The following is a 22,500-nucleotide window of genomic DNA, read 5'->3' on the forward strand; positions in this document are numbered from 1 at the left end:
TGAAGCAAAATTATTTAAATTTTCTTTGATTTAGATGTCGCAGTGGGTAATTTGCCTCCCAGTATGGCGGTTTTTGTACGATGTGATCACTAACCTGCAAAGGGCCCATTACATGTAGATGACAGCCCAATTTTGATATCCAAGGCAACATGACCCCACCTAGTTCGAAAACTGCATTTGGAGGACACTTTGTGATGTTTATAATATTGTCTGTGTTCCAAAACAGAAGTGATGTTGAAGTTGGGAAATAAGAGCAAGGGGATACTTTGTGACACTTTTTGAAATCAGTGTGCATCTAAATATAGAGGGTTTTCACGTGACATCACGGTGGCCACATTTGTGTACCTAAACAATGGCATGGTGGCCATGTTGGTGTACCCAACTAATCCTCTGGGAATTGAGCTCTATTATCATGCATTTATGTTTTCTTTTGTTTTGGTGGAAAAACAAGATTACTGATCAAGTGACTGAAAACATATGTGGTATTTTTTTCAGAATTCGCCAGAGTAATTATGGAAAAACATATGTCTTAACATGCTTTACTGCTTAATTTGCTTCACTAAATGTGACTATTACTATGACTTTCATTTAGAATTACAATGTACTTAACCACAGTTCAAATATATGACATTTCATTTATTACATTGACACTGATGAAATACTAGGATTTTCCTTTTTCTAAAAAAATTATACCTTCACTGCATGCAGTGAAGATATACACCTTTTTCCAAAATGGCCTCCATTTTAGAATTCTTTTGTTTCTGTGAAAATTGGCCCTCATGGCCTCGCTTTCAAACGTAAAATTCAAAAGAATATTTAACCTAGAACGACGCCATAAGGGTCAATTTGCATGAAAACAAAAGAATGAGGTGTATTTCTTTTATCTTTCACACGTAAGGATATAGGTGTTGTCATGGTAACTAACACAATGCTCTCACTCGCTTATGAGAGAGTCTATCAGCACTCGAAGATAAAATTCATATCCCCAAACAGCCATGTAATATCCTCTATATACCGGTACATCTACAGTACATTGTATTCTCTACAACAAAGCTATATCTACGACGTCTACTCCAACAAAAAACATGATTGGACAAGTTCATTATATTTCTCTACCCTTGGATTTTTTAAAGCAACTTGGTGTAGCTAATATCTCTGCACATTTACCTTTCCAACCACGATACACAACAGAAGACAGACCACAACACTGGGAACTACATGCCCTGCTCTTAGCGACAAGTGTGTGGGTTCTTTTACGTCCCACAGGATTATGAACATTGAAGGGTTGTGAGACAAGGCCTGTGGTTTATCGTCCTTATCCGAGAAGACTAAAGAGTCTAACCATTTGCAGATGTAATTACAAAGGTAGCACTTTCTCCTCAGTTATTTAAAGACCCTGAGTGTTGGTCTGGCTGGGTTGAACTCACAACCTCCCGCATGGCAGCCCGATGCTCAACCAACTAAGCCACCAGTGTGTGGTGATATGTTGATAAGAAAGTTACAATTAAGAATATCTAAAAATGTGTAACATTATCAATTTCCTTATATAAAGTGAATTTAATTGAAGAGGCTTCTATTTAGAACATAATGCTTAAAGCGTTCACTTTTAACTCTAGGAAACATAAGGTCACGCTTGCGCTCACGCTCATTGTGTGCCATCAAATCTAAGGGTTAAATACATATCTACAATATTTTTTATATCTCAAAACCAAGCACAAATCAGTGGGAAAAAGTCCAGGTCAAATTCAGCTAATCTGGATAATCTTGTTAATCAAAAATGTCATTTGCAAGCATTCTGGACTAGCCTCTCAATTTTTTTTTTTTTAATAGTGGTTTTTGACTGTTTAAGTTATCAGTATTTCCAGACAAAAGTGATTTTAAAGTTGAAGAGAAGGCTAAGACCTTATCAAAATCTTTGAAAATGTACTTGCAGAATGATGAATCCTGTTATCCACATGTGCACCAACTATCTATTCCTTGCATTCAAAAGCCACTTTTGGATATTTTCGCAAAGAAGTTCCAAATTTACTTTAGGATTCGTAAATCTGATTCAGAGTTGATGTCATTTTTAAATTAATATCCAGAACTCTCAGTTACTTAAATCTACACATGGCACACCATTAAAAAGGAAGAAATATCCACCTTCCCCATACTGGGATTAATAATAATTTTTTTATCAACATGGTTTTAATACTGGAAGAAAAAAAGAAACATTAATTAAATAACTTTTGGCTGAGGTAGTTCAGACAAATTATTACGTGGAATGCCGAAGGCATCCATGTCTTAAAACCGGGCTGGAGTCTTTTTTTTGTTGGTAGTCACAAATGTGCATACCCCACGGATATTGAATTAACTTCGGATCGGGTGGACTGAATTTCCAAACTTCCCTGCCCCTAGGAGAACTCCTACATTTCCCAAGCCATCACGAGTCTTCTCTGCTAGCGCGTTAGACCACTCGGCCACCGTGACACACTTCCTTTCAAACTGGTGAAAGCAAACATTTATAATAGAATCTTTCCGCCCGCCATGATTGTTTCAGTATTAAACTATTCGATAAAGTGGATAGATGCTTTTTCTTTGAGAAAGGCAAGCTTTAAAGGTAAGAAGAATTTTCTACGTTATTTCTAGATCTTGCTTCGTACTTGTGTGTTCCACTGTGAACATTATTATTTTGCATAGAACGAATACTTCACTAGAAGCATTTTGCATAGAACGAATACGTACTTCAATATTTCTTGGGAACCAGTTTGTTTGCCGTTTGACGTAGAAAGAAAATAAGAAAATAGCTTTCAAATTAGCTGTCGCCGTCACGGGGACCTCGCAGCCGTCCCCCATCCAAGTACTAACCTCATTCGGAGGAGCTTAACTTCAGCTGACACTTGGACTAGCATCAACGATTGTGATCTTTATGTTAAATTCGCACATAGATCTTGTCGAACTTCAATTAACAATTGAAAGAAAAAAAACGCACTAACAAAAACCAGGTGTGATGCCGTCATTTTGTCACAGATGCATCCTTTGTTTCGTGAGTTGTCAGTAAACACGCAAGGTATAACTTGATCACAGGCGGCCGCTTAAGTCGATGTCACTTTCGATTTTGCGATTTTACTTGTATGACCAAAAGTACGATAGAAAAATTGACTCTGATGGAACGTAACAAAAATCTCCCGAAATGTTTTTCGCTGATGGCAAATTGTTTTATTCTCGATCGACACTTCCTAAAAGTTCCTTCTGCTCTCCTTAAAAACTACATATTAATATTTATTTACTTTTTCGTCAATATTTGTTTTGCATAAAGCAGGCTAGCAAAATCTGTACCTTGCTTTGTTCGCATTTTTGAGCGTTAAAATAGAAGTTTTGGGCGTATGTTCCTGACAGCAAAAGTAGCATATTTCGAAGTCTCCCATCCAGATACTAACCCCGCTGGAAAGGGAAAAAAAAAATTTTAGTAACATTGGTCTTGGAAAGGTGTCAGAAGCTCAGAGTACACGCTTATTAAGCTTGTGGTGAAAAAGAAGTTGTAAATGATCAACATGTCAGCTTTGAAGCCAAATGTTTCTCGATTTCCTGTTATTTTCTTCAATCGTTCTGGGCTTAGTATTTTACTGAACCACATGTCTTCTTAGAGGGTATATAGCAAAGATGTCTACCATGGCACCGTAATGATTTACGATACCAAACAATGTCGTGAACTATTAGAGCCACATATTGTGCAAGGACTTGAATCTCCTGGAAAAAACAAAACGCAGCTCAGTTGACAGTTATGGAAAAAAACACTGTCAAGTTACTGCACTACCACACGCAATGCGTTCTTACTTTAAAAATTATTCCGTATCTCCTCAATTCTCCCCCCCCCCCCCCCCTCCACCTCCAGACTAAAAATCCCGTATCCCCACAATTTTTTTTACCTAATTATCCCGTATCCTGATCGCTTCTCGGGCTTTTGGCTAAGATTAGTTTCTTGGCCAAGGGCTACGGTCAAGTACTATTGTACAACGTACGGTACTTTTTCAGTGCCGTAAGGGGCAGGCACAGAACAGTTTCGGCTGTTTGTCTGTTCTCTCGAGAAACGATGACGAGGGTTTTTTGGGTTTTTTGTTCAGCTCGAGTGTAGAATCAGGACGAACTGTTGTAGTTTCTGATAACTATTTACTACTTGTAGCTTTTGTTGAGTTTTGAATCGATGATAGAGAGAGTTTTGGCGATCTCAATCCGGACTGGACTACTGGATTTAATGATTTTTCTTAACAAGATTTCAAGTTATTGTGGAACGTTTGGTACCAAGTTACTGAAATCAAGATTATGGAATTATAAAATTAGAACTTTGGACTGGACTATAGAACAAGCAATTACGGAATTTTTGAGCATTGAGAGAAATAGAGCACGGATGTTGTCTTCTTGTCTTCGCCACGGCAAAAGGAACTAAACCATGATTACAGAACCAGACGTCGATTACAGGGCCCGGTTGTTCGAAAGCCAATTACCTTAATCCAGGATTAGCGTAAACTTTTGTTTCATGTTTTCAACTTTTTGGTCACAGTTTCCTTTGCTTATTTTTGTTTTTCAAGATTGACTTCTTCTAATGTAAAGTTTTACTGAATATCAGCCTTAAACAGCTTTTGGGAGTAGAGGATAAAACTCGTTTTAAAACCCAGTTTCTGAACAACTGGCCCAGAATGATAAGTTGTTGAACTGTGATTTGTAATAAGTTTTTCGGATGATTTAAGGCTGATCCTGTAATTTTTGGATGAAAGGAGTTAACGAAGCAAGTAAAACTGTACGATTTGAATTAAGTCTCCTTCCAAAAAATAAATAAATAAAAGATCCCGTATCCTGATAACTTGCTAATAGGGCTTCGTTGTTTGCATTCGCAAATTTAGTAACATTAGTAATGAGTTTTTACAACAAAAAACTTTAAGTTATATTACAGATGTATCTTTCTGGTAATCTTTCGCCATTTTCCGAAGTCTACCTGTACTTGAAGTTGACTGTAACTGGACAATTTGTGTTAACTGTTTGCGCATTCCACGGATACGCCCTTGTAGGCGTCTTGTTGGATTTACAAAGGCAGTAGCAATCTTGGAGTTCAAAGAAAATATTACAGTATTTTGCTTGCAAATTTTTATTTGTACAAAATAACTGGTACCAAAATCAAAACAATGGAAGCAAATCTTAAAACGAGCTGCTTGCATAAAACTGGCCAGCTGTACACGTTTGTTCAAACTACTGAATGGTGGGATCGATTAACATGTACAGTTTTTTTTTCATAATTTTTATAAATATGTAATAAGGCTACTTTGCATACATGCATGTGGACAGAGAAAACAACTTTCAAGGCAAAAAATGAGATCATCGCGTTCCCAAATCCTTATAACTAAATAACAAAAAAACCGTTTTAAGGAAAACCGTATATATATATCTGTCTGTCCTACCGTACAGGCTTTCTGGATGTGCTCAAAAGCTCTAGATCTAACAAGTCCTTTCCCGGATATCAAAATCATCACGCAAGCATTCTCACAAGTCAAACGGTATTAGTTAACTTGAAGACTTACCAGTTTGAACAATATTCCGTTTCGGCCTTTTCTTCTTCCATTTTAAGTGTAGTTGGCGCAAAAACAGAAAGGATTCCCAGTTATTGTGAGGAGGAAAATGCCGTTAAAAACTATGAACAACTTCCTATGTCAGAGAGGTCCTATTTATACCACTCTTCGGGCCTTCCGCAGCGTTATCCAAGGTAAATTTTGGGAAATATTACACAAGAATCCCCCATGTTTTCATTTTCTGTCCAATTGAGGGCTATGAATAGCAATATTTCTCGGTGATTTCCCCTCCAACGACTTCTTCCGCCTTTATCCACAACAGATCAGACACATACTACTTTGTCATTCTACTTTCGATTTTGGGCTGCGGGTGATAACCGCTGAACAGAGTAACAAAAGGCGAATTGTTGAGTGCGGCGCGCAAAGGATCAACAAAACGGTCCGTACAATGCAGACTACAGACTGCAGATTGGGTTTAAAATGCAGACTGCAGACGGGCTGCAGACTAGGCTTAAAACGCAGACTGAGGCCTGGTATGCGTTCCACCTTAAAAATCTGTTCTGTTTTCTTTTCTTAGCTCGATATGACGGACATTTTTTCCTTTCCTCCTATTTTCCAAAGCGGCCTGTCTGGTTTCAAACTTTTATTCATGCATACTCCAGACTCATGATAAGTTTTCCGAAATCGGTCCCACAGATGAGGACACACTGGCGCTCAACAGAAGGTTTTCAGTGAGGATATATACAGTTTTGATTTACCAATATTTCGTCAGGCACGGCCTGTCTTCTTAAATAAATAAATAATATGTCTAATCAGGAGCCCATCTGGAGCCTACAACTCTACTGTGTTCTTGCAACGGTGTTTTCACAAGTAAGGTTATTTTTAGATTGAATTTCCCGCTAATTAGACTCCCACAGGAGCCCGATGACCAATTACAAGAAATTAAGCTGACGTCATAGGGTCACCGAACCGGAACTGCCTTTTTTTTTAAGACCTAATTCGCGGGAAGGGCTAGTCTAAAAATAAACCTACTTGTGAAAACGCTGTTTCACAGACGCTGTATGGAAGTTGCACGCTCCAGATGGGCTCCTGGTCTAATTCATCCTCTAGCAGCAATAAACTAAATTACAGGATTTCGGTTCAGAAGATACATTAAATAATTAATACTATAATGAGATAATGAACGGAATTACAAGGCATTTATATTCAGTTCAAGAGCGAACTTATTCGTCACGAATTCGAGGATTTAAATGACGTCATCACATTCTAAAATCAAAATAGCAAGGTGTTTTGATGTAACACACAGACCTGAGAATTGGAGACGTGATTTATGAATTTCAATTTGTCTCTTACAACAGTCCAACTTTTTTTCATTGAACGGTTTCGATTCTATTTTTTCGTTGCGTGACAGTGAAAACGGTCTGTAGCAGAAATCCCCGCCATACCGAACAACGCGGAAAGGTTGGAAAACGTGCGAGCAAAAGCAATTGTATCATGTGACAATCGGCAATCGGCAATCTTCAGAAGGCTTTAATTCGAATTCCCTTTAAGGTGAATTATGAAGCATATCACCAAATGTTTATGCTTCAGATTAAAGAACAAATATAAATTCTTAATAGTAACGATAATTTTTTTAGAAGGCAATATACCTTAGTAGGAGGAAAACACGACACTCCTGAGTTTTACAGACATGCTTCGGCAGTTGCCTCTGCCATCTTCAGTGTGAAATGAACAATAAATTACAGTGAAATATAAATACTAGAGAAATTACAATAATAATAATGACAGTAATTAAGACTACGACATTATTATTATTATTGTAATTTCTCTAGTATTTATATTTCACTGTAATTTGGCGGATACGCAGTGGAAAACATGGATACCCGGATACGTGGATACGCGGACATCACACATGGGAACTGGATACCAACTTCGTGTAACATACTTCAAAATGCTCTGTCGTATGTTCCCGAGAAAAGCAAGCTACAAATATTATATTCTTCGTTCGGTCATTTTACAGTTCGATTAATTTTCATTTACTACACGAAATAGCCCTCGATTCCTGATTAAGCCTAAGCAATCGCTTCAGTGATTAGGCCTACGCACTCGCGTAGAATTTTAGCTTTCATTTTGCGGTTCGGTTAACTGCACTTTTCACGAGATCGTGTGAAGAAGAAAGCACTCGTTTACTGATTAAGCCTAAACGCTCGTTTCAGTGTTTAGGCCTAAGCACTCTCGTAGAATTTTCGCTTTCATTTTACGCTTCGGTTAACTACACTTTTTCACGAGATCGTGTGAAGAAGAAAGCACTCGTTTACTGATTAAGCCTAGTACACACTCGCTTCAGTGATTAGGCATAAGCACTCTCGCGAAATTTTGCGGTTCGGTTCTGTCAATATACTTAGAAGTTTACTTGGGGAGGGGTGGTATTTTCGACTGCGTATCCGCTTATCCGCTTATCCACTTCACAATATACCTAGAAGATCCGCGTATCAACTTCACAATATACCTAGAAGTTTACTTGGGGAGAAGAAGTATTTTCGACTGCGTATCCGCGTATCCGCGTATCCGCGTATCCACTTCACAATATACTTAAAAGTTTACTTGGGTACGGTGGTATTTTCGACTGCGTATCCGCGTATCCACTTCACAATATACTTAGAAGTTTACTTGGGTAGGGGTGGTATTTTCGACTGCGTATCCGCGTATCCGCGTATCCACTTCACAATATACCTAGAAGTTTACTTGGGGAGGAGTGGTATTTTCGACTGCGTATTCGCGTATCCACTTCACAATATACCTAGAAGTTTACTTGGGGAGGAGTGGTATTTTCGACTGCGTATCCGCGTATCCGCGTATCCACTTCACAATATACCTAGAAGTTTACTTGGAGAGGAGTGGTATTTTCGACTGCGTATCCGCGTATCTAGCCTCTACAGAGGTGCAGCTTCAAAATGGCAGGGTATTCTGCAGTTACTCCGGATCTACGAAAGTTCACCGCACAGTCACCTTGGACATTTCAGTTTGAAAGCAATTTTCCAGCGATGTATTAAACAACGGTGTGTCGGTGTGGTGCTTCTTAGGCAGCGTTTACACATCGACACGGTTTCATGACTTCGAAACCGCGTCAAAATCGATGCGGTTTGGAAGTGTTTACATGGCACCGTTTTCGCCAGAAAATCCAAGTTGTGATGGTATATATAAGCGAGCGCTGCACTACGTGCTAAATTCACTATTTTGAATTGAACAATGCAAATTTCGCGGCAAAATAGTTTACACGACAGATGAAACCGCATCGTTTTGAAAAGGACGTATACAAAACATGGACCCCAGGTCCATGGACCACCCCTCATTTTGCAAAGTTACAAGTAGAAAAATCTTTAGACGAAAGAGGGAGGTGATCTCCTCACTTATCTGGACAATTTAAGTAATTGTCTCTTTATAGACACTTGAAAAAACCACAGGTTGCTTCAACAGGATTCGATCCCATGACCTCTGCGACGCAGGCACAATGCTCTACCAACTGAGCTTTGAAGCCACTCAGTTTGTTGGGCTCATTTGTTCCGGTGAAGGACTTTCTGAATGAAATGAACTTATATTTGAAAAGCGGGTTATAGATGAACCCCTTTTAAGCCACCAAATAGATGATATACGTGTCTGTAAAACAGGCAAGTGCTTAAATAAGGATCCCATATGAGCGAACAACAGCCCTATACTACCGCTAATGAGACGCCAGCTGAGCCCGATCACCAATCACAAGAAACTAACTTGACGTCTAAAAATTGATCGTACATGGGCTGCAAGTCTTTAAAAATACCGTGGCTCAGTATGGAAATTGTTCGCCACTAGTCATGGACTTTGCTTAAATTTTCCAGATAAGTGCGATGATCACTTCTCTCTTTCGTCTAAAGATTTTTCTGCTTGTAAAACCTATTGAATTTACAACTGAACTGAAATGAGGGATGGTCAACGGACCTGGGGTCCTTGTTTTGTATACGTCCTTTTGAAAACGCTCCACTTTTGGCAGGGGTTTCAAATCGACACGGTTTCGGCAACAGTCTCGATCGGTGTCGTGTAAACAGGAAGTGTAACCGCATTCGTGTAAACGCTGCCTTAAGTCGTTTGAGTTTCAGTTCTTGTGTGAGAGGGATCGAATTTATCAGGAGCCTATTACATGGAGCCTCCATCTTTCATATTAACCCTCTGAATCAACCCTTTCCCGCATCTTTCTATTTTTAGAAGCACCTCGCAGGGTGGGGGGGGGGGGTTTAGAGGGTGTTTTCGCAGTAGCCAATCATAAGAGACCTATGGTCAGTCATTTATACGTCACGTTATATGTTCTCACTCACAGTCGTCACATACGTCAAAATATAGTAGTTCTAATAGCAGAAAGATACGGGAAAGGGTTGTGTACAATACACATGGAAGTTCCGGGTAATCGGCTCCTGAAGTTATCGATTGTTCAACGAGAACGTTTTAGTTGACGTTGCCGTACTCTCCCATTACCCGCGCCATTATGTCTTGGTGCGTCACACGTCACGTGTCGTGCATTCGAGCTTTGGATCAGCTCAGTTTTCGAAAAGTAAGAGGAAGCTTTTCACTTGAAGTCTGTTTTCTTACAAAGGGGTCGTAAAGCGAGTAATCTCCTCACGAAAAGGAAAATCCTTTAAATTGATTTAAAGTAGCTAACGGACGAATTCATTTGGGAAACAATTCGTCATTTGGGAACATTGCGCAGGCTGCACTCACATTGTTTCAGTTTCGGGAAACGATTTTTCAGACACAAATCACTGTTGAGGGATTGAAAGACTTAGTCCACAACCAACAAGTGTTGTTAGAAAACGATTGAAGATAAACAATTCCCAACAACGCACAGCTCTGAACGCAGCTACCCGTGACATGGTTTTGCATGTTTAGCATGATGTTGCTATAATTTATTCGAAAGTTAAATTTACTGACACTTTGAAAGAACTGAAACTGACAGTCTCAAAAATCATCCTGCAAAAATACTACGATGATAACTTGTGGCCTTTTCCCTCAATCCACAGTCGTGTTCAAGGTTTGATCTCTCTAAACAACCGTGACCTCTTCAGGACAAAATACTGTCGCGAGCCTAATATGTTAATTTTTGGAATCCGTTTGCCAGTGTATGTAAATACTCTCAAAATTTCCGAATTGGAATTCAATTTTGCTACTAGTAGAGTTTCCTACACAAATTTTTCATTCGATGTATTTATCATTAATAATTCAACGTTTTAGTTCCTTCATAAGGTCAGATTTTAAATATTCCTGTTTCTTACTATTCATTTGATTAGTCAACCCCATATCTGCAATTCATGATAATCCAGATCAAGACGGATATCTCAATAAAGCATTGACATTTTGAAGCGCGCAACATCAATGGTTTATAATATTAATTACTTTATTCAAGACTATCAAACTTCATCCCTTGCAGTACGTTACCTTTCCAAAAAACGATGACCATATTACTGTAAAAATTGACCTTGCGTTTCCTTTAGTTTCTCTTTCGACTCGGGCACACCGGGCACAACACCGTGTCCACAATGATCAAACCCTCTTCTCCTTAACTATATTTCCAATGACACCAAACTATGCAACGCCCTTTTCATATTCAGTACGCACTGATGTAGTAATTTGTTCTCTCCCCGCTTCAACATCAATTTGCCTTATACTAAAGCTGCTCCGTTTGTGAACGGCCATTCTTCGACCTGGGCCCTCCACACGGAATTCTGCGTACAACCATATACTTAACAGCGGAGGCATCTGTAGCGTCAACTTTCCAGTACTTATTAAGCCTTCCTCAGATTAACTTTGTTGAATGTGCGACAAAAGAAAATATGTAAATTATTATAGAATTAATGGTTTTACACCGCTGTTTTAGTTCTGCTTATGCAGTCATGATTAAAGAGTATTTTCTCTTATCGTCGTGAATCCAGTATGAAACGCTTAACAGGAGTCTGACATACCAGAGTAATTCAGCTTTTTCAGAGGGAAATGTTTGATTAGTTTCCGTTATTGCAAATGGATTATTTTTACTTGAGTCCTGCTGTATTTTCGCTAGGTGGTGCAGGTCTCAACACCAAAAACTCTTTTTACAATTTGCAGTTAAAACAATAATCAGAAATATATTTCACTGCTATCAATTTTTATCGTTTAACATTTCATTTTAAGGAGTTCTGTCTCGTCCTAATCATGTAATTCTCATTGAAAATATTACTAATTACTGCTAAGATTTTCACTGTGATGTTATCGCAAACTCTTTGAGGGTGAAACGGATGAATTGTATTGCACTGTATTGTATTGTTTTGTAAATAAAGATTGGGAAAATAGAAGGAAATATCGGCATCTGAAGAAGTCATTCCTTTGTGCGATTCAACCAATTCCTCCCTTTGTTAAATATCAAGCGCTGTTTCGACACTTTATAAGGTTTATGCGTTCATAACTGTGAGGAACATAGCTTCACTTGATTTCATATCCGCAGTTCAATATATGATTAATTTCATGTATCATTTCGTCCACTGATTCATTCATCACGGGAACATTTGAACCCACAAATGACCATCTCCCAGCTTCAGTGGCTTCATAGGTCTGTTGGTTTAGCGCGGCACCGGCGTCACAAGGTCACGGGTTCAAACCCGTCGAAGTCCTGAATTTTTCCGGGCTTCTCTACGCAATTGCTTAAATTGCGTTCATAACTGCGAGGATCATAGCTTTATTTGATTTCTCTTAATTCACTATTCAGAGTGTAAAATGTACTCCACGCTAAATGTTGGTCAAGATTTTCGTCGGCGGCTTTGTGCTTGGAGTGTGAATATTCACAGTTAAATGAGCGAATTTTAAAATCTGAGAACTTCGTGCAAATGAAAACTGTTTGATAGTGACTTATCCATTGGATAAGGTGATACGTCTTTTGAACAACCGAGGCCAGGAATACAGAACACATTCGCCGGCCTAATGAGAGATCGTTAATTGTTTAAACGTACGAGTTATATCTTAAATAAGTGAAGTACGATCTTCCGGGTGATTGTCGTCTTTGGGTAACATTGACTGAAAACCTGACAACGTGATGTTATTGGCCGACTATCAGTTAATTAAGCATTGATATTATTGGCTGTGAAAACTGTAAACAGTGATTGGCGAGTTTCAATCCGTTCTACTCTGTACATGTATCTTTGCTAAAATGGGTCTCTCAGTTATTGTGGTCAATAAGTCGTTTGTCGGGTGGGGAAGTTGTAGGAATCGGTTTAGTGGTCTCCCGGAGGGGGGTACTCCCTTATATGGGCTATATAGGTATGTACGGCGGCAAAGAGTATGGTTTTTTAGCCGTTTTGGTCTGAAATAGGGTATCAATTTTGACCACTTTGGTCTGAAATAGAATATGGTTTGTGCACTCTAGTCTTGAATTGGGTATGTTTTTTGGACGAAGCTACTTCTTCATTATTAGGCGATAAGACCATTATGCAACCTGCTTTCGGTGGAACTTTAAGCTCGAAACTTTGCACAGTTTTGCATCCTATTTAATAAAGCGTATAAATATTGCCTTTAAGATTGGTCTGACCTAGGGAACTGATTATAAGACAGGTCTGAAATGTGATATTGATTTAAGGGTCAGGTCTGAAATAGGGTATCAAATTTGTAATCAGGTCTGAAACAGGGTAGGGAAAATTACAGATTTTGGTCTGAAATAGGGTAAGGGTTTCAAGAGGCCTGCCGCACACCCCCACCCAATTTTTCTGGAAGTACCCCCCTTCCCCCTTCCCCCGGAGTGGTTTCTGTTCTAAGTTTAGTAAACCATCTTTCCAGTAGGATCCGTTAGCAGTAACAAGTACTGTATGTAACGCATTTAGCATAGTCCCAATCGATTCTGTGGTCCTTCTGTAAACGGTGTTCAGCAATGTTATACTGCTGATGTCACCATTTAATTCGAGTCGCTTCTTTGTGTCAAGTCAGACGTCTGTTTAAATTTCTGCCGATGTAGGTGGCCTGGCAGTCGCAGCATTTGATCTTGTAACATGGCGACGATGACGTAACGTGAAAATCACCTATTGCTGGTGGACGAGCAAAAGGGGCTAATGAGAGGGAAAGCACCAGATAACATCGACCTAAACCTGATGAGCCATATATGCCGCTCACAAAGTGGAACTTTTCAACATGGCGGCTATGACGTCACGTGAAAACCACCCACATGCTAATTCTTACGGCCTTTATAAAACATTGTGCGTACATCTATAGAAACTCTGTGCTAATTCAGCTCTACCTTAGCAATAAAACGGAACTGCATAGTAGAGTAGAACCCCGTCAATACGGACACCGAAGGGACCATGGATAGTCAGTTATTGGCGTTTGAACAGCAGAATTCAACTTTCGCTCTAATTTCCCTTCACAAAAGATAAAGCTCATTAATTAATAAAAGACAAAGTTGACGGAGAGTGTCCGTATTAGCGGGGCTAACTTGCTATGAGAATTTAATAGTTGATGGGAAAGAAAAAAGTGTCCGTTGTCCGTATTACTTCTCGTCTCCTTCCTTTAGATATGCTCTAGTTTAAATCCGTGGCTGTGATGATGCGCGACGTATCAAACAACTTGACACCAAATGATATTTGACCTATTTACCCATCAAGCTGCATGATATTCATCCTCACGGGACGAGATCATCGCTAAGACGAGATTATTTTCTAAACGTTCGAGGATGGATACCGAAAAAAAAATCTTTTTCGAGAATTGGCGTTAAAATTTGGAAGAGCCTATCTTGTGAAGACGGCCAGATGTCGAAATCTAACTTCAAAAATAATGTTCATGACATTCTCTTCCAGAGTCTATTAAAATGCGATGACTATATTGATGTTTCGAAAATATTGGTAAATTTTGACTCCTCAGTTTAGTTAACCATGTAGTTACTCAATTATTTATTCAAACGAAGATATGTTATACTGTGCAAGTGTTAAGCTGTTCTCCACTGCACTTATAGGCCATTTTACAGTTTTTTGCTCAGCGACCTAGCCTATGAATGGCTGCGAGGCTGCCGGTGACCTTGCATTGATACAGCCCCCACTGCTTTTATCATGTAAATTGTGTTGTTGTAATTCTAATTAGTCCATATTAACATTACAAAAGCACGGAGGTTTGTATCAAAACAGGGTCACCGGCAGCCTCGCCTCCATTCTTAGGCCAGGTAACTTAGCTACAACTGTAAAATGGTCTATTTTGGCAATAGAGGACGTTTTCCGTGTTTCCATAGCCTCATCTAAACACGAGGGGGACTTGGGAGAATTCGAGCCAGTTATGCAAACCCGAGACGCAGCCGAGGGTTAGCATAACTGTCGAGAATTCCCCCAACTCCCCCGAGTGTTTAAATGAGGCTATGGAAACAAAGAAAAAAAGTCCTCTAATGCTTTTATAAAATATTCCTTAAAGATAATTCGACAAATGAAGGAGAATGCTGGTTTTTTTACTTCTTGATTGAAACGGGTTTTCTTGATACACGCTCATATTTCCTACCAGCCAATCAAAACGCACGTCTGACAATACATAACCAATCAAAATTCGTGTGATGTCACAGTCGTGTTTCCATACTCTCATCTAAACGCAGCTATGGACCAATGAGAGTGCGCGTACTATCCTAAAAACCCATTTCCGAGTTGGTGCATGCCTCAGTTTCAAAGCGAGTGCTGGTGCACAACCATTCAAATGGAAATGAGTTGCGTAGTCTTATGCAAACCAAACTCATTTCCCTTACAATAGTTGAGCACCAAGACTCACTTCGAAACCGAGACAAACAGCAACTCGGAAATGGCCCATTGTTTTATAATGTATCATCTATAACCGGCAACTTATTATTTATGTGAATGTGTAGATATATATTTGTAACCTTTTATAAATGAACTTAAAGTGCCCCTGTGATCAAAAAAAACCACTTCCATTTTTCCTTCAGATTTTGAAAGTGTGTTTCCTTAACACCTGACTGGCAAAATTTTGAGCTTTGATTTTTATCCAAAGGCCGTTTACTTTGAGTGTAAGTTTTGGATTTCACGGTCCGCCATTACTCACGTTCAAAACTGACCGATTGGACCTCAGACGGTTGGATCCAGGGAAAAGTGACGTCAGAGGCTCACTAGTTTAAAATTTCAGCGTGTGAACGCAGCTTATTATATATGCAAAGCGTGAGTTTAAAAGTCTGAAAGCCCAAAACCCCCGTGCTGCATATTAATTCTGCGGCGTACACACGTATTGCATTCTTAAACTAGTGAGTCTTTGACGTCATTTTCTCCTCGATCCAGCTCTGTCAAGAACATAATGTTAGTAATGGCGGACCATTAAATAGGAAAATTACAGTTAAAATAAAGAGGTGTCTGTTTGAAATCAAGGCTTAAAACGTGGGTCACTTAGTGTTTTGTTAACATAGTTTTGAAATCCAAAGAAAAATATGAATTGATTTTTTGGTCACAGGGGCACTTTAAATCTTTTTTTACAGCTTGTAAATGTCTTTTTATCTGGAATATATTTATAAGCACTGCTCGCCTCGAGTAGCTTTTGCTAAATGCAAGCAGCGCATGGCTTTGTGATATTTTTGTGCAAAATCCGTATTGACCGGGTTGAATTTTCAAAGAATATTGGGGATTTCCCTAGGGACAAAGAGAACTGCCCGTAATATCGGTGTGCCCGTATTAGCGGGTGCCCGTAAAGCGGGGTTGGACTGTAGTTTCCCACAGGGGTTGGGAGTTAACGCATGGGCTCAGCTGGTAACTGCGCATTGGACAGTCTAAACAATGGAAGTTGTACGTTCCGTTCGTTAGTCAACATGCATTACCCTGATTAGACAAGGGCCCTTGAAGCTTTTTTGCATGGTATAGATATTGCATTGCTTAGGGATTATCACCGTCCCCGTCACCGGTCAGGTCCACCCAGGGTGTCCGTCATGCTTTACAAATTTCATGTAGCCGCTTGTTGGGCCTACTCTTTCGTTTGTTTGTTTGTTTGTTATTTATTTGTTTAAGCAGGTTGAAGTTTTGGCAGCTATTCAGCTGATGTGGACCTGCTATACCCACCCACCATATACACACAGAGGACAGCCACAACACCGGGAACTTCATCCCCTACTCTTCTCGAATAGTGTGTGGGTTCTTTAACGTCCCACAGGGAACTAATGAACATGGAAGTTATTTGTGAGACGGGACCTCCGGCTTACCGTCTTATCCGAGAAGACTTGAAAGTCTAACCATTTGCGGATGTAATTACAAAGGTAGCACTTTCTCCTCAGTTATTTAAAGACCCTGAGTGTTGGTCCGGCCGGAGTCCCCAGCGGCATGCATGGTATAAATATTGCATTCAACTCACGACCTCCCGCATGGCAGCCCGGTGCTCAACCAACTGAGCCACCGGTGTGCCACCGGTGCGCGGCAGTATAGTAGAGTGTAAAACTAATAAAATAGAGCCTGATTGCAGGCTAATTCAGACTGAGGAAAGCACTCTCTTGGATAAACAAGACGGGCGGTAAAAAACAAAGATATGGAATCTTGAAAGCGACGAGTAATGGTCCTCAACAACAATTGCATCTTTCGCCGCCGGATTATCAAATCATAAAAATAATATGTTAGAGTGAAGGTTTCTGTGCATAGAAACATAGGAGTGGATTTTTTAGATAATTTCATGCCGCTGGGGATGTCATAAACAGTAGAGTTAAACCCTAACGAGCGTTTTCGCAAGGGCTACCCGTTGTAACTACTTCCGGAACTCAGGACACAAGGAAAGAAAAATTTTAAAAAAGATAATTTCTGACATTGTGATTTTTTTCATTTCATCATATTTTGTAGAATGTAAAAAGAGCAAGTGATTCGTGTCTTAAAAAACAGGGGTCACTGATGATCTAAACGAGTAAAATCGATGTGATGTTGCGAAGCTCTTGGAAAATTAAGTTTGTCACGATTTTGCGTGACCTGTCGGAGAAGGACTGGAACCCAAGACAGGATCGATCGATGAAAGGTTTTTGTAAAAAAATTAACATTCTCGAGCATAGCAACGAACTTTCAAACAGGCGTTATCATTATTTGGTTGGTGTTTTGTATCATATCTCTCCATTGCCGCCTTTCTCATCTTCTGGAGTGTGGTTTTTGTGAAATATAATCTCTGGCTGTTTTGCCATAGGTCCGCACTATTCAAGTGAATTAGGAAGAGAAGATAATTCTGCTCTATTTTCATGAAAGTAAAGGAAAAGGAATTTAAAAGCATGCATTCATTTTGAACTAAGAAGTTCGTAACGTAATAAAAACGTTTTAAAAACCAAACTAATTAAATTTACGCAACGTCGTTGACTAAAACTAACCTTCCTTAACAAGGACAGAGAAAAACTCTGACCAGGGTGGGAATTGAACCCACGACCTTCGGATTAGATCACCGCTGCTCTACCGACTGAGCTACAAGGTCAGGTGGTCCCATTTCCATTAGCAGGGCTAACGCTCACGTTGTTCATATGGGGTAGAAAACTAGCACCTCACATTACACTCCAATCAGTTAACCTTCCTTAAGTTTTCAAAACTCTCAACCACTACTCGATTTCCAGCCTCCCGGTCCTTTCTCTTTATTGTTTCATGTTGAATTGGAAATAAATATGCCATTCTTTAGCAGACCTGGAAATTTCCCCCCGGCGTTTTTGTCGCAATAAGATCTTAAATTAATGAGGTAATGCGTGACATATTACAGTCGCGTTACCTGTGCAGTGAAAGTTGCGCACAAACAATTAGCGCGAACGTCCTTAATGACCCCATACTTGAAAATATTAACTGGAACGCTGCAGTTCAATACCACCCAACGTTTGTGTAACACTTACCGCAGACGACCCAGTGTACGCTCATAGAGCGTTTAGTTCACCAAAGGCTCTATTGACACTTCAGGTACCGTACATGCCGTACAGTAGTTTGTCATCCATATTTGCATTTGCTGCCGTAACACTAACAGGAAGTACGTAATTACACGCAGAACCTAGTCTTGTGGATTTCTCGAAAAACCTTTTTAAGGGAGTTTTTCGCCTCTTGACAATGATCACGTTAATTTGAGAAAGGCGCCTTTTTCTTTTATGCATCTGTTGCTTAAATCCGCACTGCGTTTACCGGAAATAGTGTGTTTTCTATTAAACACGGTCTCGTCGCTGTGTCTAGATTACAAATCACCGACAATTGAAACAAAATGCATGGATAAACCAAAGCAGCATGGAGTTTTATGAGCCTAATGGTATACGGCTTAATTGTGTAACTCGAATAGATCCCGATGCTAGCCCAGCTTTGGTGCAAAATGTTGACCGCTATGGATTTGTGGGGAGCCACAAGCAAGCTTCGTAAGTATAAAACATTTTCCGTTTCAGTAACTATCAAACATTTTCCGTTTCAGTAAGATTATGTAAGCTTTGGTATCTTTGATAACGTCGTTCCGTGCATGACTGCTGAATTTTATGGGCTGGAAAGCAATTGCAACCGAGAAGTACGTATTCTCTGTTCGTAAAATAGTTCTTCACATTAATTTGAATTCAAGGATATTGATACAGCTGTATGTATCAAATTATCGTCTTCTACGCACCATGTTGGATTTTAAAGGAGAGACACATCTCCTTAATTATATAATAATTGTGAACAAATACATGTAAGCTCAAACAAAAAATGACGTTAATTTGGAGATAATGAACTAAAAAATCTGGCCTTGCATGTTTTATTTGCACTTCCCTTGCTATGGCAGAAATCCTATTCTTCACTCACGTGAGCAACAGCCATGTTTTTCAACGAAAACAAAAGAAGACGTTAGCTTTATAATAGTTTTCAATTCCTGGAGGATTGGATCGGGACACCAACATGGCGCCATTTCATTGTTTGGGGACACCAACATGGCGTCCGTGACATCATGAGAAATCCAAAAATTTTTTATTGGCACCTTACGAAAAATAAAATCAGAAGGTTTGATGTTTTGTCTGCAAGTTTACCGAAAATGTCTTGAGAGTTTAAATATTGTTGGCTTCTATGAGGTGGAGTGTAAAGTTCAGGTTGCAGGTCATTGTTTTACGACAACTGAAACAAAAATTCTAAAACACTATGCCTAAAGCCTGATGTTAGCATTAGTAAAGGTTTGGGTTGTGTCAGCTACATGTAAGGTGAAACAATGACCTACAGCCCTAACCTTCAACCTGCAGTTTATACCCTCCTTCTCAGAAGAAAGAATAGACCAATTTCGATATATTAACATTCTGTCCAAAACAAACGGCTCGAGGCTCTGGGGAATAAACTCATACAATTCCTTACATTTATTCCCCAGAGCCTCAAGATGATGTCTTTTGTTCAGGGTGGAATTGTGGGTAAAAAATGGAGTGACGCCCTGGGATGCATAAGAAACTTTTGAGTTGAAAACAAAAGCCAACTAAATGTTCACTTCGCATTTTTTTTGAGTTATTTGGAAGTTTGGACATTCTTTACCTCTGGAGGATGAACTAGAAAATTATCACAATCAAGAACACCAGCTAATTGATGTTGGGTCAGATCAGAAGTTGGTTTTTGTGTAGAGGAACACCAAGAGTACTAGGAGAAAATCATCTTAAAGGACTGACAAGAGAGCCATGACCATCACTAATGGTCAGGTCAAAGCTTTCCCCTGGCTAGTACTTCAAACACATATCTTTGCTATCGTAGGTGCTTTCTTCCCTTACTCTTGGCTCCCCCTGACGAAAATTAAATTTATCTGGTATTTTGAAATAATATCAGTTAAAACCATTAGTGAACCAACACATTCAACCTCCTATACCATAACTCAATGTTTGGAATATGGAATAAACACAATGCTTATTCCTGTGGAACCTACATTGCATAATAGCTGGTTTCAAGCTCCAAAATCTCCATTTTGGTTTGTTGCAATCATAATGTTGTTTAGAATGCATTAATTTGTTTTCTTTTCTGTTGTTCTACATGCAGGTGTCTCGAAAACGAAGACCCTAAGACCCTTAAAACGCTAAGACCCCAAAAACTCGAAACTCGAAAACGAATGAAGTACCCCAAAACCCTCAATTTGGCTAACCCTAGGCCTAAAAAGCAACTTTAGGCCTAGGGTTAGCCAAATTGAGGGTTTGGGGGTACTTTATTTGTTTCTGAGTTTTCGAGTTTTTGGGGTCTTAAGGTCTTCGTTTTAGAGACATCCTTCTACATGTGGATAAAAAGGGGATTAGTTGGCTTTTAATTTTATTAAACTCATCGCCAATAGATGAGTGTGGAGAAGGTGCCTGTAAGGTCTGTGGGGGAGCCGCAAGCATGGGCGAAGGGTAACCATGACAACCCTGCCCGTCACACTGAATACTCAGTGGAATGTGGAAAGGTTACCAATACTTACCTGAGGGGAAGAGAGGGACGGAAGCAAAGTTTTTTTTGGCAACTGTGCACGTGGCACAACACGAGCAAAATAGTTGACGTCAACAGGGGAACTGTAAATTTACTGAGGCCCTGCAAAACCCTAGGGGCTGCCCGCCAAACTTAAGGAAGAGACCGCTGGCCAGCATGGTCTTGAGTTTAACCTCGCCTAAATTACATTTAGCCCCATTTAATCTTTAACCCATTCACCCCTAAACCGGCTTAAATTCGCCATACTTAGTATTTTACTCTGTCTAATGCCAGACGATTTTACTCGTCAATGGGGAACCCCCAGGAGTCAATTGGTTAATCACTCACTGAAAAACTATGTCCCACTTATGTTCTTACCATGTCATCAATGAAAAAAGTTTCTGTACACAAGATACATGCACATGTAGGCTGTATATTTGAATATATAGCAGTTTTGTTTCATTTGCTTCTCCAGGGAGTCCAACCAGACAGTTGACATAGATGTTTTTAGACACCGAGAGTTAAAATGGGTTGAAATGATGCAGAGCTGGGATAAATGGTTTACCAAGAAATTTGCTAAGGTTACATGTACATTAACAAATATTCCAGATTCACTACTTTCCTTCACTTGTTCAACCATAACACGGTTTCTTTTAATAAAAAGAGCCAGAAAAACAATTTAAGGACGTTTGCGCCAATTGTTTCTGCGCATCCTTACTGCGCACGCAAATGCACATGCCACGTCATACACGAGCGCGCGCGCTAAGTAATAAAATGAGAAATGGTAGGGCAAAAGGCCATTGCTATAGCTTTGCCTGCATTTAACGGTCTTGGACGTTCGGTGACCCCAATTTTTCGTTCCAGAAACGGATGTTATTTACAATTATCTCCACGTTGTCCAAAAATGAACAAAAAATCAAGGTGGGAAGTTAAATAAATTTCAAGATTTCTGCTCACGGGACATAAAATCCTGCCATCTTGCGGCTGCAAGGCGCGTGAAACTGTGGTCGCTAAATGCGAACTTGATCTTTAAGGAACCTCACCAGTTGACTAAATTCACTTAATAAGTCCACTTAAACAATATTTGGCAGAGAAGATTTCACTTCAAAGATTTAATTGCAATATATTTGGGTTTACAGACACTGGCCTTATTCGCTAACGAAGCCCGATTTTGTCACATTTTGGGTGTTTTTCCGGGCATGTTCTCTCCAAAACGAAGTCGGTGACCCCCCATTTTTTTTACATTTCTGACATAACTAACTCATCATCTTACAGTGGTAAAAGTTTCAGAAAAAAATCAATGTTGAAAAATTTTCGCACAAACGTCCTTAAGTTTCCAGAGCTGAGTGAAGCAACATCAAAAATGTAAGAAACATTGAAATGATTGAAGTTGCAGACACAAATGCCTCAAGTTGGGCTTGCTTTCCTTTTTGAACTACTGTAGCTATGTCAAAACCCTTGCATGCCCATCTACCAAAATGGAAAAAACATTTAAATTTTGCAAACTATGCATTAAAATGTAAAACTAAATCTAATCAAGGAGAGCCAGGAAATGTTTGCTTAAATGCACTCCTGCAGGCAAACTACAAAATCAACCT

General features: G+C 39.5%; 2 protein-coding genes across 3 annotated transcripts in view; one reads left to right on the forward strand and one right to left on the reverse strand.

Annotated features, from left to right (window-relative positions):
- Nucleotides 1–5,892, reverse strand: part of LOC137975636 (TRAF-type zinc finger domain-containing protein 1-like) — a 25,094-nt gene extending 19,202 nt beyond the window's left edge. Inside the window, exons 1-2 of one of the 2 annotated variants that reach the window (XM_068822778.1) lie at nt 5,553–5,892; nt 3,319–3,423 (exon numbers count right to left, since the gene is read on the reverse strand). In XM_068822778.1, coding sequence (XP_068678879.1) covers nt 3,319–3,423; nt 5,553–5,593 — 146 coding nt within the window. In that variant the 5' untranslated portion in view covers nt 5,594–5,892. The remainder of the gene's footprint in view (nt 1–3,318; nt 3,424–5,552) is intronic. The other variant, XM_068822779.1, reaches the window with a different exon arrangement.
- A 12,613-nt stretch (nt 5,893–18,505) lies between these two features.
- Nucleotides 18,506–22,500, forward strand: part of LOC137975097 (TBC1 domain family member 10A-like) — a 23,516-nt gene continuing 19,521 nt past the window's right edge. The window contains exons 1-2 of the mRNA XM_068822152.1: nt 18,506–18,888; nt 21,378–21,483. Of these exons, the coding sequence (XP_068678253.1) occupies nt 18,764–18,888; nt 21,378–21,483 (231 nt within the window). The 5' untranslated portion in view covers nt 18,506–18,763. The remainder of the gene's footprint in view (nt 18,889–21,377; nt 21,484–22,500) is intronic.

Source organism: Montipora foliosa, chromosome 11, assembly GCF_036669935.1.
Source record: "Montipora foliosa isolate CH-2021 chromosome 11, ASM3666993v2, whole genome shotgun sequence".
Taxonomy (NCBI): domain Eukaryota; kingdom Metazoa; phylum Cnidaria; class Anthozoa; order Scleractinia; family Acroporidae; genus Montipora; species Montipora foliosa.